The sequence below is a fragment of the Lethenteron reissneri genome, chromosome 35 (assembly GCF_015708825.2).
Source record: "Lethenteron reissneri isolate LAM-NWPU_2019-01 chromosome 35, ASM1570882v1, whole genome shotgun sequence".
Lineage (NCBI taxonomy): Eukaryota > Metazoa > Chordata > Hyperoartia > Petromyzontiformes > Petromyzontidae > Lethenteron > Lethenteron reissneri.
Window position 1 is genome coordinate 9,075,927 of NC_083813.1, and position 14,986 is coordinate 9,090,912.

Genomic DNA, 14,986 nt, shown 5'->3' on the forward strand with positions numbered 1-14,986 from the left:
TTTAAGGCAGTATTATTGACGAATGTATTGAGTTTTTTCGGTATTGTGTTTGTTCACCACTGCCAAAGCAGTATCGCCAAATGATATGTTACATTGGAAAAATCGTGTCAGCTGGCGACTGTTCAGGGCAGTGGTTCTTCTTCACCTGGGGGTGCGAGATGTCCTTTCTGGGGGTGCGAGACATGGCCAGATGTTTTCAGAAGGTAAATATTCAAAAACACAAATTAAGCAGGGACACGTAAGTACACACCTACTTTGTTAATCAAACCCCTATGTATTTATTCAAATTATATATATTTTTTTTACGATTTAGAACCAAAGGGTTGCAAGGCTGCATTAAAATGTTTATGAACCACTGGTTTAGTGAGTCCATCCTGCAGTGGATTTATCATGCCGGATGATGATGCTGATGCACCTTCCCTGATTTCAAATATTTTATCTCGTTAACACACACACAATAAAACAACCAACACTTTATTTTCATGTCACCTGCCCGCAGACTCCATAGCTGGTAACCCCTTATCAGTCAGTGCCCCTACCTTATTACAGCCCAATTCAGACTTTATTGGTCACCCCGTGCCCCTTATAAAACTCAACGTTCATCCTACAAAGTGCCATCACAAGGGAGAAACACACACGAAAACAAAACTGTTTTATGTATTAATTTTGATAATTGGTGTCAATAATGCTACGTATGCTTACTGTCTGTGACATTGCAAGCTGATGCTGCTACTTGCTTGATATGTGGATGTACACACGTTGTAAATGTACAACAATAAACACAGACATTAATGAAGGGTCAAATAATACACTTTAATTCATATACGTCCCAATCCTGTTTGTCCAAATTTCAGGGAATCCTCAACATAAATGATTTACATAACCATTGCCCACCGATGATTCTGACTTTGTTTTAGTATTTGGCCGTATAACTTTGTTATTGCCCCTATCGAAACTGCTGTTCGCCGTATGGACCTGAAAAACGAAATTTCCCCGTGCCAAAGGGGTACCCCGGGGGCTTCTAAACCCGTGCGGGTAGACGCGGCATGAGACTGCCCACCACGTGCGTCTGGCGAGCACCACGCCTCCTCTCTGCCCCGAACACACACGCGGTGATGGTGGGGTGGGGGTGGCTCGCTCAGGTGTACGAATGTTCCCAGGTACAACACACGACACACACACACACGCGCGCTTGCTGTTGTCGGACACAGCACGCGTCCCGCATTCAAGACTCACCTGTGAGGTTTTTTTTGTTTTAGCCGGCCGCGTTCACGCGCATTGGAAACAGCTTCGAACCCTTAAAAAGTGTCGTGCACACACACACAACACACGTCGTCGTCGAGAGAGACAGGTGTGGTGGTGGTACGAGCGTGGCGAGTGCCGTTGTTTTCTCATCTTTGCGTGCTTCTCGATCAGCCCGACCACGGCGGAAGAAACCATGCCGGCGGGAGTGCAGGTAAGACGAAAGGGCCCTTCTTTGTTCTTTCCATCCCCATGTTTCACTCACCTTGCCGGCGGAATAGACACACCGCGCGCGCGTGTGCACAGCCGTGGGGCAAACCAATTGAGCATCCGATCGATTACGTTGTAGATTTAACGACGACAACACAAACGAGGGCAATTGGGTTGCAGATAAGGGTGAATTGGCGCACCCATCGGGTCGTTTTAACTGCGGCGAGCATCATCGTCGACGGCGGATGGTTTATCCACAAGCTGTCGGCCCTTTAACTCGCGGTCTGTGCGACGGCGACGCTCTGTCTCGACACCACGAGCCGATTCCATCGCTCCATCTCCCTTCGGTGGCGGTGTGGATCGCTGTCTCGAACGTCTACCACACCTCCCCCCCCCTCCCCGAGCAATTCGATCACCAGTGCCGGCTGTTGTTGGTTAAATCATCCCGGCTAGCCACGATGTGTGCCGCCAAAGCCCCCTATTTGCTCCTTGACAATTAACTTTTTTTTGACACTTAACTTTTTTAACACTTCACTTTTTTTGACACTTTACCTTTTTTTCACAACTCTTTTTTTTACACAGCGCAGTGGCGGCCTTGAACCGCTGCTCTTAACGCAACGGGTCATTTCAATGAACTTATCCACAATTAATGCTGTCTATTTTTGCTCATACAATTATGCGGTGCTCTTTAAAAGACGCGACTTTAATGGAATTGATGCGCGTTAATCGATACGATAAATGCTCGTTACAGTGCAGGGTGATTCGTGTGTAAATACAGCTGCTACTTTGTAATAGCGCTTGCCGTCTTCTCAACAGCTGATTATATACTGTGGAAGCGATGACTGCACATCTCACGGAGTGCCCGTTTTAAAATATGTCATTTAATTCGTCAAAATTGGTGGGACATGTACAGACGGAAATACAATATTGTTTTCTCTGTTACTGTACGGTGAATGTACCCCCTGTTGGGGTGTCGAAACATGCATCACCCATGTTCTTCACCTGAGGACGGCTGCTTGCGTTGTGGCCGAAACGTCGTGAGAATTATTTTATTATGTTTTATTATTTTGTTATGTTTTATTTTTATTATTTTATTACTTCCCTTCTACGTGACTTTACCGAAAGAACCAAGAAGATGCATCACCCTGTTTACACGTATTCCATTCTACATAATATTAAATATGTACTATGAAGGGTGATCCATGTATGGACACGCCACTGAAACAGGGGGAGGCATTCTATTGAAAGCAATTAATTTAAAATCATGTGTATTCAACAACACAGTGCACTTTTTTGTCTTGGGCTTCCATTCATGCACGAGTTTATTTGATGTTTGATGGGTTTACCTTCATTTTTATATTTGAATTGATGCCTGCAAATTCCATCCCACCATATATTTTCCAAAACTCGTATAACGTTGCTGATTAAAAAAAGAACGTCTTAACTCTTATCTTTTACAACTTAAATTAAACTAAAACGTGTTTTTATTTGACCAGGTAAGGCACACTGAGCTATGCAGCTTTTTTCTGAAGCTATCTGGCCATAAATAATTGCCCGACGAAGTTGCTTGCTTGGAAATTTATAGCAGCCAAATACTCTGAACGCGTGTTGATTCTAATTGTGGAGGTAAAAAAAACGGAGGATCCGGAGAAAAATTCACACGACCACGGGAAGAGAGACACGCAAACTCCAAATAGACAGCAGGCGTCAGGGTCGGGATCGAACCCACGACCTCCTTTGATAGGTGCTGGCCATTTGACCTTTTGGGCCTTTACACCTGTGCTCTGCAATTGCTTATATAGAAAATACCCCACAAATATTCCACGCGTTTCAGAATATTCCGTGGATTATAGAGTCAAACACAACCCTCATAACCGAAATGTTGTGAGGAGGTTTTATTCAGCAGTGGATTGATCAATTCTGATGATGCCAATAGTGACTGCAGTTAAACGTTCTTTTTTAAACTTTTTCTTGTCAAGCTTTGTTCATAAATGTATTTTAATTGACCCAATGTGTGTCGACTGCAGGTGCTGCCGATGCAGCCTACGAAGCAGATTTTCTGGAAGGTGGCGATCGGGTTGTTGGTGCTCTTTTCGCTGTTGGTCCTAGCAGGGGCTGGGGTCATCATCTGGTACTTTGTCAGTAAGTTACGCGCGGCAACTTACTCGCTCTTTTCAAAACTTTACTCTCTAAGGACTTTCCCTTTCATATAAAGTGACTAGTTTGCAAGGCTCTTGTGCTTATATAAGCCATATAAGATAAATAAACAGTGGACATTTACAGGCACGGCCCGTTTGTCAGTGCACTGCTAGACGATAGCAAAACAAACGCTTTATAGCACGTAAATATATCATGTGCTATGAAGAAAGGCCATTACTATACAAGTTGTCTATATTATTTCCTTTTAAGGCAGTATAATTGATGAATGTGATTAGTTTTTGTTGCTATATGTGCCGATGCACCACTGCTAATCATTATCTCCCAATACACTATTATATGAGGACCTGATTAATCATGGTGTGCAAGCCATGAGGGTTATTTGACCACATTTCACCATGCTGGTCCAGTGCACGTTGGTGATTGTGGGGGATGTCCATAAAAAGTTGTATTTCCCCGCACTGTCCTCTGTTACCCACATTGCCTACTGCACCTGATTTTGTGCATTGTGGGTGCCCATACAAACACTATCCAGGCTCAAAGCTGCTTGGCTTTTGAGGTCTGATGGTATTGGGTGTATTTTGGGTGATTTAGTCGAAGGCATACAAACAGTCGTGCACATTATAGACAACCAATCCATTATGTTGCTTATGTTGAAAGGGCTAATCTGAGAGATACAACTCCATGAGACACGTTTTACTTCTCCTAAAATGTGACGTACGTTTTTGAGATGCTGAGGAAATTGCAAGCCTGTATTCTGTGAATGTGGCCAGAATTCCTCTTCTTAACACTACGATGCCGAGACAGCTCAGATTAGGTAGCTTGATATTTGAATCTGTTGGATCTTCTGAATTATGGCCTACAAAAGAACACACACTTTAAATTGGCATTGCTGTGCAGGATGATGTATGTATGTATTTTGAAATTATCTTGCACAGTAATGAGTTTTAAATGTATATTTAAAAGTGCATAGCTCCAATGGCTTCCTTATATCGGATGAAAGAGCGTTCCAGATGGCTGTGAGAAGCGCATCTGAAAGTGTGCAATGCAGTGACCGTCTTTGTTCAATGGCTAGCCAAAAGCCGCTGCAATGCCGTTCACAGATGGTTTAGTGATCCTTATGAATCATTTTACCATCATGGAAATGCTGGTTGTTGGTTCATTGTTGACACAAAAAAATAAAGACTGTTTAAAAGGCAGCAAAATGGTCAAGACATCTTCGTCTGTGGTATCATTTCAATGAACAGTTGTTGCTGGTAAAAAAAAACGAAGCACTAGGTATGGATCAACCCTCGTTTTATAACAGCCCTTTGTCAACCCACTGGTTTTAGGTTTCCCTACGCTGTGTCGATTATGGGGGTTGCTTGACCATGCTCCTCTTGTACTTATGGTTTGGTAGAAGGGGGGAAACCCAGGACGGGTTTAAATAGCATTCGCCTGGGCTGGGAATGGAACTCGGGCTTGTCAGGCTTACAGTACGGTCGAGTAACCACTGTGCCACTACTCCATACAATTCCTCATATAAAACAATAACATTAGAAGTGTCAGTACAAATATATGCACGTATACAGTATATTATTCATACTCTTTGGTTTTTTCGGTAAAGTCACCTACGTACGTGACTTTACCGAAAAAACCAAAGAGTATGGATCCTTGCAGTCACGAAAACTTCAAATCTTTTAAGGTTGGTATAGGCTTCCAACTTTAGTACTGTAATGACCCGTCAGTAATTTATCATGTCATGTGCATCTCACGTCTGCTGCCTCTTAAAGCTTTTCGAAGTTCTTTTTGTGTTTAGTTTGTTGTCATTCCCCCACCCCTCCGATTATCACTGTTGGATATGTACTTTTCAAAAGAAGGTCAACATACAGATATGCACTTACACATTTCTAAGCATTTTTTTCAAGAGAGACCTACGTGGCGACTATTGGACTTTTGACAGAAGTCTTTTGAAACGTCAGTCCATAGCCAACCGTGTGTTCTCTAAATGTTGTGTGCACATGCCTCTGGATGTGCTTTGTGCATTGACATTTAGATCACTTTCAATGATAAAGAAAATGATTCTGAGATGTTCAAACATCACTCTTGGGCCAAAATCCCGATAACAACGTGGGTTCTGAATTGGTAAGGCTTCTCCGTAAAAATAAATATCCTCATTTTTATTGATGTGCAAATTGTTAGACGTTGTTTCAGTCTTACATTGCCTCCATTTAATATTTTACGCAAGCTCAATCTTACACAAATGTGGCAATGCCCCAGAACCTGCTTTAACCTTTACTTGTAAGGTAAAAAACCCAAAAATGTGCTGTTGCATGCTCTTTAGAATTCGCGCACAAACACATTGTGAATTGTGTAATGCAGGGAATTCCTATCAATTCACCTGTCACTTAACTCGATGCGTTAAGGTCATGGCAAGATTATATTGTATGGTATGGCTTGAATAAGAACTACCATGTGCCACTAAATACAGCACTTTAGTGGAGTAGAAAAGTGCATTCTTTCACCGGAACTGTTTGTGATTCAAGCATGAAACTTACTTTAAATATTCACAATGAAACGAAAAAACCTTAGCCTCCTAAACATCAAAAATAGTTTCCATTTGTCCCAGAAGACCACAATATTTGGTGGTGGCCATATTTTATTTTTGGTGACAAACGTTTCTTTCTTATTAAGTGACCCTAGGAGATAATACATGCCAAATTTGCTACGATTGTTTGTTATCTGCTCCACTATACACGATAACAGTTTTAAGCTCTCCTTCCACTGCTAGATAAAGGCCTTCCCATGCCATGTTGAATGCAGGTTGTGCCAAGTTTGTGCTGCATTGCACTCACCACTGTACTACTGCTCCACCCCATATATATATTAGTGTATATAGGAGTGCGGAAGCACGAACCTCTAAAGTGTTTAATGGCATAAAAAATATAGTATACTGTATACATATATGTTTTTGCTAGCCATCGAACAAAGATGGTCACTTCGTTGCGTGCTTTCAGATGCGCTTCTGCGGCCGTCTGGAACCCTTTTCCTTCTGATATTAGGAAGCCACTGGAGCTATGCACTTTTAAATCATTTAGATTGAAAACGTATTTCTTTAGAACTGCTTTGTGCGTTTACTTTGTTCACCTTCCCCCGCACCTCCGATTAGCACGGTTGGCTATGTACGGTGTGAACGAAGTTCAACATACATACATGTATAAACACTTGAAGAAAATTAACCTACTTTCAGTGTTATTAAAGCATGCTTTTTGTTTGTTGATACAGGCAGGTATGCATACAATTTAACATTGAGCCTGGAATTATACAATTTATGAAGAGTAATTTTACACCGCTAGACTCTCCTTTTAGAGCTCTTACTGTAAACTTCAGCATCTATGGGATTGGTGCACGCAGTACCAGTAGACGTGAATGTTGAGTTATTATTTTGAAGCAAAGATACGAAGAAGAAGGATTATTTTGCGTTATCTATTATGTGTTTTGTGTCAAACTGGGACCCTTATCCTTTCCTCTACGCATTTTACAGTTCACCAATATTGGTTCAAGCAAGCTTTGAATGCCGATGAGATGCATCATGTTGATACTGGTCTCGAGTTTGCTTATCTTGACCCAATGCTGCTGAAATGATGGTCTCTTTAGAGGCCTCGGTTGCTGATGGGCTGTGCAGATGTTATTGTTTTTAGTGAATGGACAAATATTGGAAACAGGTGTATGCATTGTCTGCTTATTTGTTTTGTTGACTCAACAAAAACTAGGGCCAGGCAATAAACACGAGGCAATAAACACGTTGGAAGGCAGACCAAGCACAGTTATTTGTTTTTGGGGGCTTTCACGCAGTTGCACAGATACAGTAATTTCGAGTCAAGTCAATGTATTTTTTCTGAACACGTGGCAACCTTTCTGGCACAAAACGCCATCATATCATTGCACACATTAACATAAAAATACGCAATTCTCTAGAGTAAAAAAAATAGAATCCAAAGAAAGTTATGGCTGTGAGTTGGTTATGGTATGTGAGCGGATAGATGTGTTTTGAGTTGTCACTTTAATGCGGTGATGGAGTCGATTGTGCGTATTGCTTCAGAGGATGTTCCATTGGTGTGGTGCTGCAAATAAGAAAGATTTGTCCCCCATGGTGGTGACTTTTGTTGTTGGTGTTTGAAGGATGGTTTAGGTTGAGGAGCAAAGTGATGAGTTTTTTTTTAATCCTTTATATTAAGTTCGCTTGCTTGCTTAGGACCGTGCAAATCTTTCGGTCGTTTTTTAACCCACTTCCCGTGATCCAATCGAGCTGACATTTTCCACACAGACTCGTTGTGCGTGACAATTAATGTTCGTGAATTTTTTTTCTCCAAAATTTTACACTTTTTAGGCCAAAAATATTATATTTAATTACCAATTGCATAATGGTGCAATGCAATCATCTGACCCATAGGTGGCAGCCATCTCAAGCCAGAGGACGAGAGGACTCTAGCCGCCACGCATATAAAGGATTTATAGTGAAAAACTTTGTTTTTACGGGTTATACTTATTTATCTTTATGATGCAAGGTGGAGCTTTGTTGTGTGTTGCTTTGCATGTTAATAAGATTACTTTGAAGTTTATTTTATGTTTAATTGGTAGCCATTGTAAGTGTTTTAGTCTTTGTATAATGCGGGATGATTTCTGGAGTTTGATCATGAGTCTAAGGGCATAATTCTGGATTAGTAGAAAGCGTGGCTGTGTGTTCAGGCAACCCAGGCAAGTGGGATGTAATAAATAATTACATTTTGTAATGTTGCAGCCTATAGTGAATACATGTTCACTCTTCCTGGATGAAATAGTTACTCATAAAATGTGAAGAATAAGGGGAATTTGGTACTGTTAAGAAGTGGTACAGGATAGCTGCTGAAGTGATGGTGTCACATTGCTTTCGGGATTGTCTGATGTTTGTACATAGGCTTATCTGTACGTGGGTCTACATTGTTTATCATAGTATGCTATACTGTGCAGTAATCTTATATCCATTCTCCCCATCTGCCCAAAGAAACAATTGACAATAAGCAATGGTTAGTGAAAGCATTGTTGTATTATTTGATCGGTTGATCGCAGGATTGCTCAACCAAAATTAATTTACAGATACGCTGAAGATAGCCAGAAAATGGCAGCACATTTGACAGATTCTTGAATCTAATTTGAGGAATATGCCAAATACCAATATGGATGTTCTCCATGTACCATGGTTTATTTCTGCACATGCTCAAACAATGGTGAATTGAATTGTCCAAACATCCCAATGGAGGACCTTCTGTAAAAAAGATAATTTAGGCTTGGGGACACCCTCATCTAGAAGTAGATAGCTCATGGCTGATGATGATGTCAAAAAGGAAATTATATCAAATGCGTGTTAACCCCCCCGCCCCTCCTCTTTTATCATGGGACCTGTTTGCCAGTAAAATAAAAAATAAGAATAGGATATGCATTGTCTTTTCAACTCGATTGGCCTACACCTGTTTTTTTGCCAGACTATTGTGATGAAGTGCCATATACAAATCTGGGACAGTATAACTTAATGTTTTGTTGGCCCACACAATTCATCACCGCCTATCCTCTCCCGGTTTGCTTGTGCAGCTCGCAACCAAAGCTCCCCTGAGCCATTGGTGGCGGTGCGATTCATTGGCTCCTTCACCATCACGGACGCCACCTTCGAAGCGCCACTCGTCGATCCGTCCAGTGCCAAGTTCCGGGCCCTCGCGAGCTCCACACAAGCCAAGGTGTGTTCATAAGTCCGCGATGACCGGGATCGAGGTGGCCAGGTGGCTTGAGGTCGAATCGCCGATAAGTCTGGATTTGAATGCGGTGATTGAACCGCGTTCTGAAGTGTATGGAGTTCATAGCATCAGCCCATGAAACAATGCATGCACACACGCAAAAAAACACCTTTGTATTAAAATAGGTTTTCACTTAAATTTGTGGAAAATTCTAGCTGTGAAACGTAAAAAACAACATGACATTTAAAATTGACTGCATTGTGATGAACATTTCTATCGCAGGGCATGTGGGGGAAATGCAGCACCCTTAATGTGGATAGAAGGTCACTTGAAGGGATCTCGGCAGTAGTTCTGTGAGCTCATTCCACAGGCCGTTATTTTTAAATCCTTTATATTAAGTTCGCTTGCTTGCTTGCTTGCGTGCTTGCTTGTTTGCTTACGACCGTGCAAATCTTTCGGTCGTTTTTTAACCCACTTCCCGTGATCCAATCGAGCTGACATTTTCCACACAGACTCGTTGTGCGTGGCAATTAATTTGCGTGAAAATTTTTTTCCAAAATTTTACACTGTTTAGGGAATTTTTTAAAAATATTTAATTACCAATTGCTTAATGCTGGCAGAGAATCATCTGACCCATAGGTGGCAGCCATCTCAAGCCAGAGGACGAGAGGACTTTAGCCGCCACGCATATAAAGGATTTAGAGTGAAAAACTTTGTTTTTACGGGTTAATTTTTTATACGGATTGATTCGCCTCTGTTGCAAGAGCTTCACATTGATACTCCATCCCTTGATGTGATGCTAATAGCAAATTGACGTAAAACTGTAAAAAAATGATAAAAACAGAGGTGACGTGTTCAGAAGAGAAGGCGAGGAAGAAAGAGTCCCAGATATAATCGGCCGTAGAAGTTTTTTTGGGTTAGAACGCGTAAATATATAAATGTGTCATTAAAACCCGCCACCACCCGATACTGCTACCTAGTAAGGGTTGTCACGTAAACAAAACATGCCAATTCGTCACTAGTACAGCACTAGTGTATAGTGTAGTGTATAGTGTAGTGTATAGTAGTGTATAGTGGAGTGTATAGTGTAGTATACTAGTACAGCACACCGGTGTGTTGAAGAGCCAAGCCACAACATTTACAATCAGAGTACGACGTTTCGCCAGTAATCACAACTAGCTTCATCAGGCGACAGCCAGATTTGTGGAGAAGTCCACCTGCTTCGTTCCTTATATAGAGGCGCAGATGTGGTGACCACGCTTCTGCGCTCTTGCGCAAAGTGGGGGGAGGGGGGTGTATAATCGGACTTGTTGTGAAAACTGAGCCCACTTGTTGAATCGGGCTTGCCCCCCACATGTTTGCTCTATCCTGTGTAAGTGCATTTGATTACATTTAATGGCGGTTGCAAATCTGATGTTACACTTCTGTACAAGTGCCTCTTGCTTGTTGCGCTTTGGTGGCATGCCTGTTAACAGAATTGTCATTTGGGGAAAGAGTGCTCGTAAAAAAAAGGCTCGGAACAACAATCGTCATTAACACAGCTTTATAGCTGATATTTTTATTTATTAAACTGGCCAGTGTGTTTGTGACGTAGTGAACGACAACAATTTTCAGTTCCGGATAAGGCTGGACTTGAAAAAAATCTGATTTGACTATCAAATTCGATTTTATCTGAATAATGAGCCTGCACGTTGCCTCGGGGTTTCCCCGCATGTCTGCTGTAGGTGCAGTCGGGTGCATTTCATTACGTAAGTGGTGGTTGTCAGTCCACTGTTGCATCTCTAAAAGTGCCTTTTATTGTCGGTGCACTTCGGGTGACACTCGATCTCGTAATATTGGGCTGGACAATTTTTTAAAAATTAAATTCCTTTGTTGAGGAAATTGACAGATCTAAAAAACACATTTCAGAGTATACGTCGTGCATAGGGGTGCCGCGGTGGTGAGATGTTAACTACCTCGCATGATATACAGGAAGTTGTGGGTTCCATCCCGACCCTGACGTCTGTATTATTGGAGTCTGCATGTTCTCGTGGTCACTTGGTTTTTTTCCTTCCCATATTTAGAATCAACGTGAATTTAGAGTATTTGGCTGCTATACATTTCCACGCGATAATTAATTTCGCTTCTTAAAAAGAGCTATACAGCTCATTGGGCCTTCCCTGGTAAAATAAAAAAAAGGTTTACTTTAATAGTTTTAGTTAACATCCTTCAGCGTATTGCATTTTGGAGAGAGAATGCACAAATCGAATGACGTGCGTTTGTCATCAACATTGCCTTATAGCAGAAACACAAAACCAGTCCATTGTACTTGTGACCAGGCCCTAATTGCTCATGGAATATTCTCAAGGGTCTCCAAACCTGGTCTCCACCTCCTGACAGTGGCGGGTGGTGGGGACATATTCTGGAGCCCAGGCCTGGACAGCTCCCACTGAAATAAAGCCCTGCTTTGTTATACACAGTGTCCGATAGCAAAAAAAAGTACCGTTTTAAAATTTATATTGAATACTCTTGTGGTTAGTCACTTTATAATAAACACTTGTCAATAAAAAGTTTGCCATGCAGATCATTCGTACAGCTTTCAGTTGCTGAAAGGCTGGACTTGCTGAGAGCAACAATTCCAGCACAGGACTAAGCTCCTTTGTGAGCTTCAAGTGAATCATTGTTCGTCATCCTTTCCACTCCTCGTGAAAACATTTGTAAATCTGAAGCTAACTAAAACATCGGGCTTAGTTCACCATAAAGCGCAGAGTGTTCCATCACGCGATCAATTCTCTCTCGTCACAAGAAGTGGTTTACTTTGTACATTGTGATTAAAACGTTCCTTTCCCAGCTTTCTTTGGTTAAGCAAAAACACTTGTGTTGATATTCTTTGGTTATTTCGGTAAACGTCACGTAGATAGAATAAAAATAAAATAAAAATGCAAGGGCGCTCGCTCCTAAATGGATATCAGGTAATATACTTGTTCAGGTGAAGACAGCGTCAGACGCTGTCTTCCCGGCAAACCTGTTCTTCACCTGAGGACGGCTGCTTGCGTGGTGGCCGAAACGTCGTGAGAATTATTTTATTATGTTTTGTTTTTATTATTTTATTATTTCCCTTCTACATGACTTTACCGATTGAACCAAGAAGATGAATCCCTGCAGTCACGAAAGCTTTAAATTGAAAAAATATACGTGTTGTTGTTTTTTTACACTTTCTTTTAAACGCCAACCGAACGCCGAAGGGATTTTAAACGAGCATTTACGAGTCGTCGAACGTCAGGCGACTGTAACACAAAATAAAGAGGGAATTGTGAGTTCGTGTCATTTATAGTCTTTTTTTGTGCTAGTTGTACTATAGTTGATGCACGGCATTGGATTTTTTGTTCGTGTATCGTTTGCTGCAAACCGGATTTCTACGGTGTAACGCGAGGTCCCCATCCAAAACGAGCATTTATTACCCAATGGGATTTATCGGTGCCAAAATAAATCCTACAGATAATACTGTATACAGTACAAAACATAGGGGGGGTGGGTGGAAGTGGAAAAATAAGGGGAGGAAAGAGGAGAGTAGGGACCCAGAGACTTAAAACTCCCTAAGCAATTCTCATTTGTGGCACAGGGTGTTAGGTAGCAGTCTGGGGGAAGCCCCCCCCTCTTCCCCCCACATTAAACCCTGCACACGCGCGCGTCCCATTGTCTCCCCGCGTGTCCGCAGGACGATGGGACAAGCTCCCGTGCACGGCGTGTACTTTTAGTGTAGTACTTCTCGGTGGCTAGGAGATGTTAACTCCCTCGCCTGGTATGCAGGAGGTCGTTGGTTCGATCACGACTCTGACGCCTGTATATTTGGAGGTTGTTCATAATCAACGTTTTTGGGTTTAGATCGCGTTATTTATAAATGTGTCGTAACCCTCCACCACCCGACACGGCCAATCAGTAAAAAAGTGTCACTTTGACAAAAGACAAATAGTTCACTGCTTTAGCCCACCGGTGTGTTGAAGCGTGAAACCACAACATTTACAATTTTGGTTGCATGTTCTCCCTGTGGTCACGTGGATTTTTCTCCCCGTCCTCCGGTTTTTCCCTCCACATTTAGAAACGTGTATATTCAGTATTTGGCTGCTTATACATTTACGTGTGATAAGCCACTACGTTCTAAAAAGAGCTATATAGCTCATTGGACCTTACCTGGTAAAGTAAAAACATTTTTAGTTTTGGTTTGGAGTCGAGACTAAAATAGAACAGACCTGGAAGAAGACCCAACGTCCAACGTTGTGTGCATGCCGATACCTGGGTCCACTGGCAGACCATCATTAAAAAAATAAACCTGCAGCGACCCAACTAAACAAAAGCTCTACAGTTCGTAAGTGCTACACATTTGTTCCGTTGTTATAAACAATTTAGATATGCGTGAAAAATTAGATATGTGTGAACCTAGATATACATTTTCCAGACACTTGTCTGTTTAAAAGCAAAAACAGACGAGCATAAGTAGTGTTTGATTAATATTCTAAATTAACATAATTATTTATAAACGTGTGAAATAATTCTCTTTTTCTCTCATCTTATGAACTCCCTCTGCTTCATGGCACGCTGTACTTTCTACAAAACGTGCATATGTACTTCAACAAGTCGTTTGTTTCCTGTCACAAACATGACATTTATCTTGCTCTGCCCGGTTTGGCGTTAATGTTTCACAAATAATACGTTTTAACTCGAGAATTTCCTCTTGTCATTCTTCACATCCCATAAGCTGGATTATTATTTTGTACACGTTTCCTCGGGACGGCCTACGTAGACGAGTTTATGAGTTTCATACATTGACTCCTTTTGCCTCATGGAAAAAAAACCCTAACAATTGCTATTGTGCTTGGTTTCAACAGTAAATGAAAAATTAGCTCTAATGTATTGTCCGCAAGCTCACCGTGTTTTACCAAAAGCAAATGTTAACACGGTCCTAAGTGCTGTTGAATAAGGATAGGTTGCTGTGTAGGAGAGTTATCAAAAAGATCAAAAGCGATGGGAGAATGGGGAGGAGGAAAGGGTCGTGGTAGAGAAGGTTTGGCAAGGAAACAATGGCTGCATTAACATTCACTTGTCATGAATACCCTTTGTAGCAATGTTTTTCCCCCCCTAGTCAAAATATGCCGTGGCTTCTATATCACTGCACCAATCGGCTACTTAGAAAGCTGTTCCTGAATGTATTTAGTGCAAGTCTATCAGATGGTAATCATGGTAAAGGTGACGTCATGAACGCAAACCATTACTGTACATGCGCATTGCTCAAGAGAAGCAGCTATATTGATTTAATTCCTGTTCAAGTGTGCATTATGTTGTGTAATTGGCTTGGGCATCTGAAGGCCCAATTGTTAATTGTTTTCCAAAGTGACCTTTACAATAACAATCAAGGCCGTTGTTCTGCTATGCTCACAGATGGAATAACCCTGACTTTGTGAAATCCAGAACGTTTAGCAGTTTGACTGAAAATGATTTAAAGGCAGGCAAAATAAAAGCTGACATTTATTTGTCCTCAATATTATTTTCAACCGCTTTATTCATTGACATCATCTATCATGATTACAGATTACATGTCTGTCTACTGTTAGGGCCCATAAAATATCAATTCTCAGAGCAAGTATTTATGCCTC

The 14,986-nt window shown here is 41.5% G+C and overlaps 1 protein-coding gene across 1 annotated transcript in view; it reads left to right on the forward strand.

Annotated features, from left to right (window-relative positions):
- Window positions 1-1,141: 1,141 nt before the first annotated feature.
- The window catches only part of LOC133350901 (transmembrane protease serine 6-like), a 32,640-nt gene continuing 18,795 nt past the window's right edge, over window positions 1,142-14,986 (forward strand). The window contains exons 1-4 of the mRNA XM_061565739.1: window positions 1,142-1,160; window positions 1,417-1,456; window positions 3,480-3,594; window positions 9,217-9,359. Of these exons, the coding sequence (XP_061421723.1) occupies window positions 1,439-1,456; window positions 3,480-3,594; window positions 9,217-9,359 (276 nt within the window). The 5' untranslated portion in view covers window positions 1,142-1,160; window positions 1,417-1,438. The remainder of the gene's footprint in view (window positions 1,161-1,416; window positions 1,457-3,479; window positions 3,595-9,216; window positions 9,360-14,986) is intronic.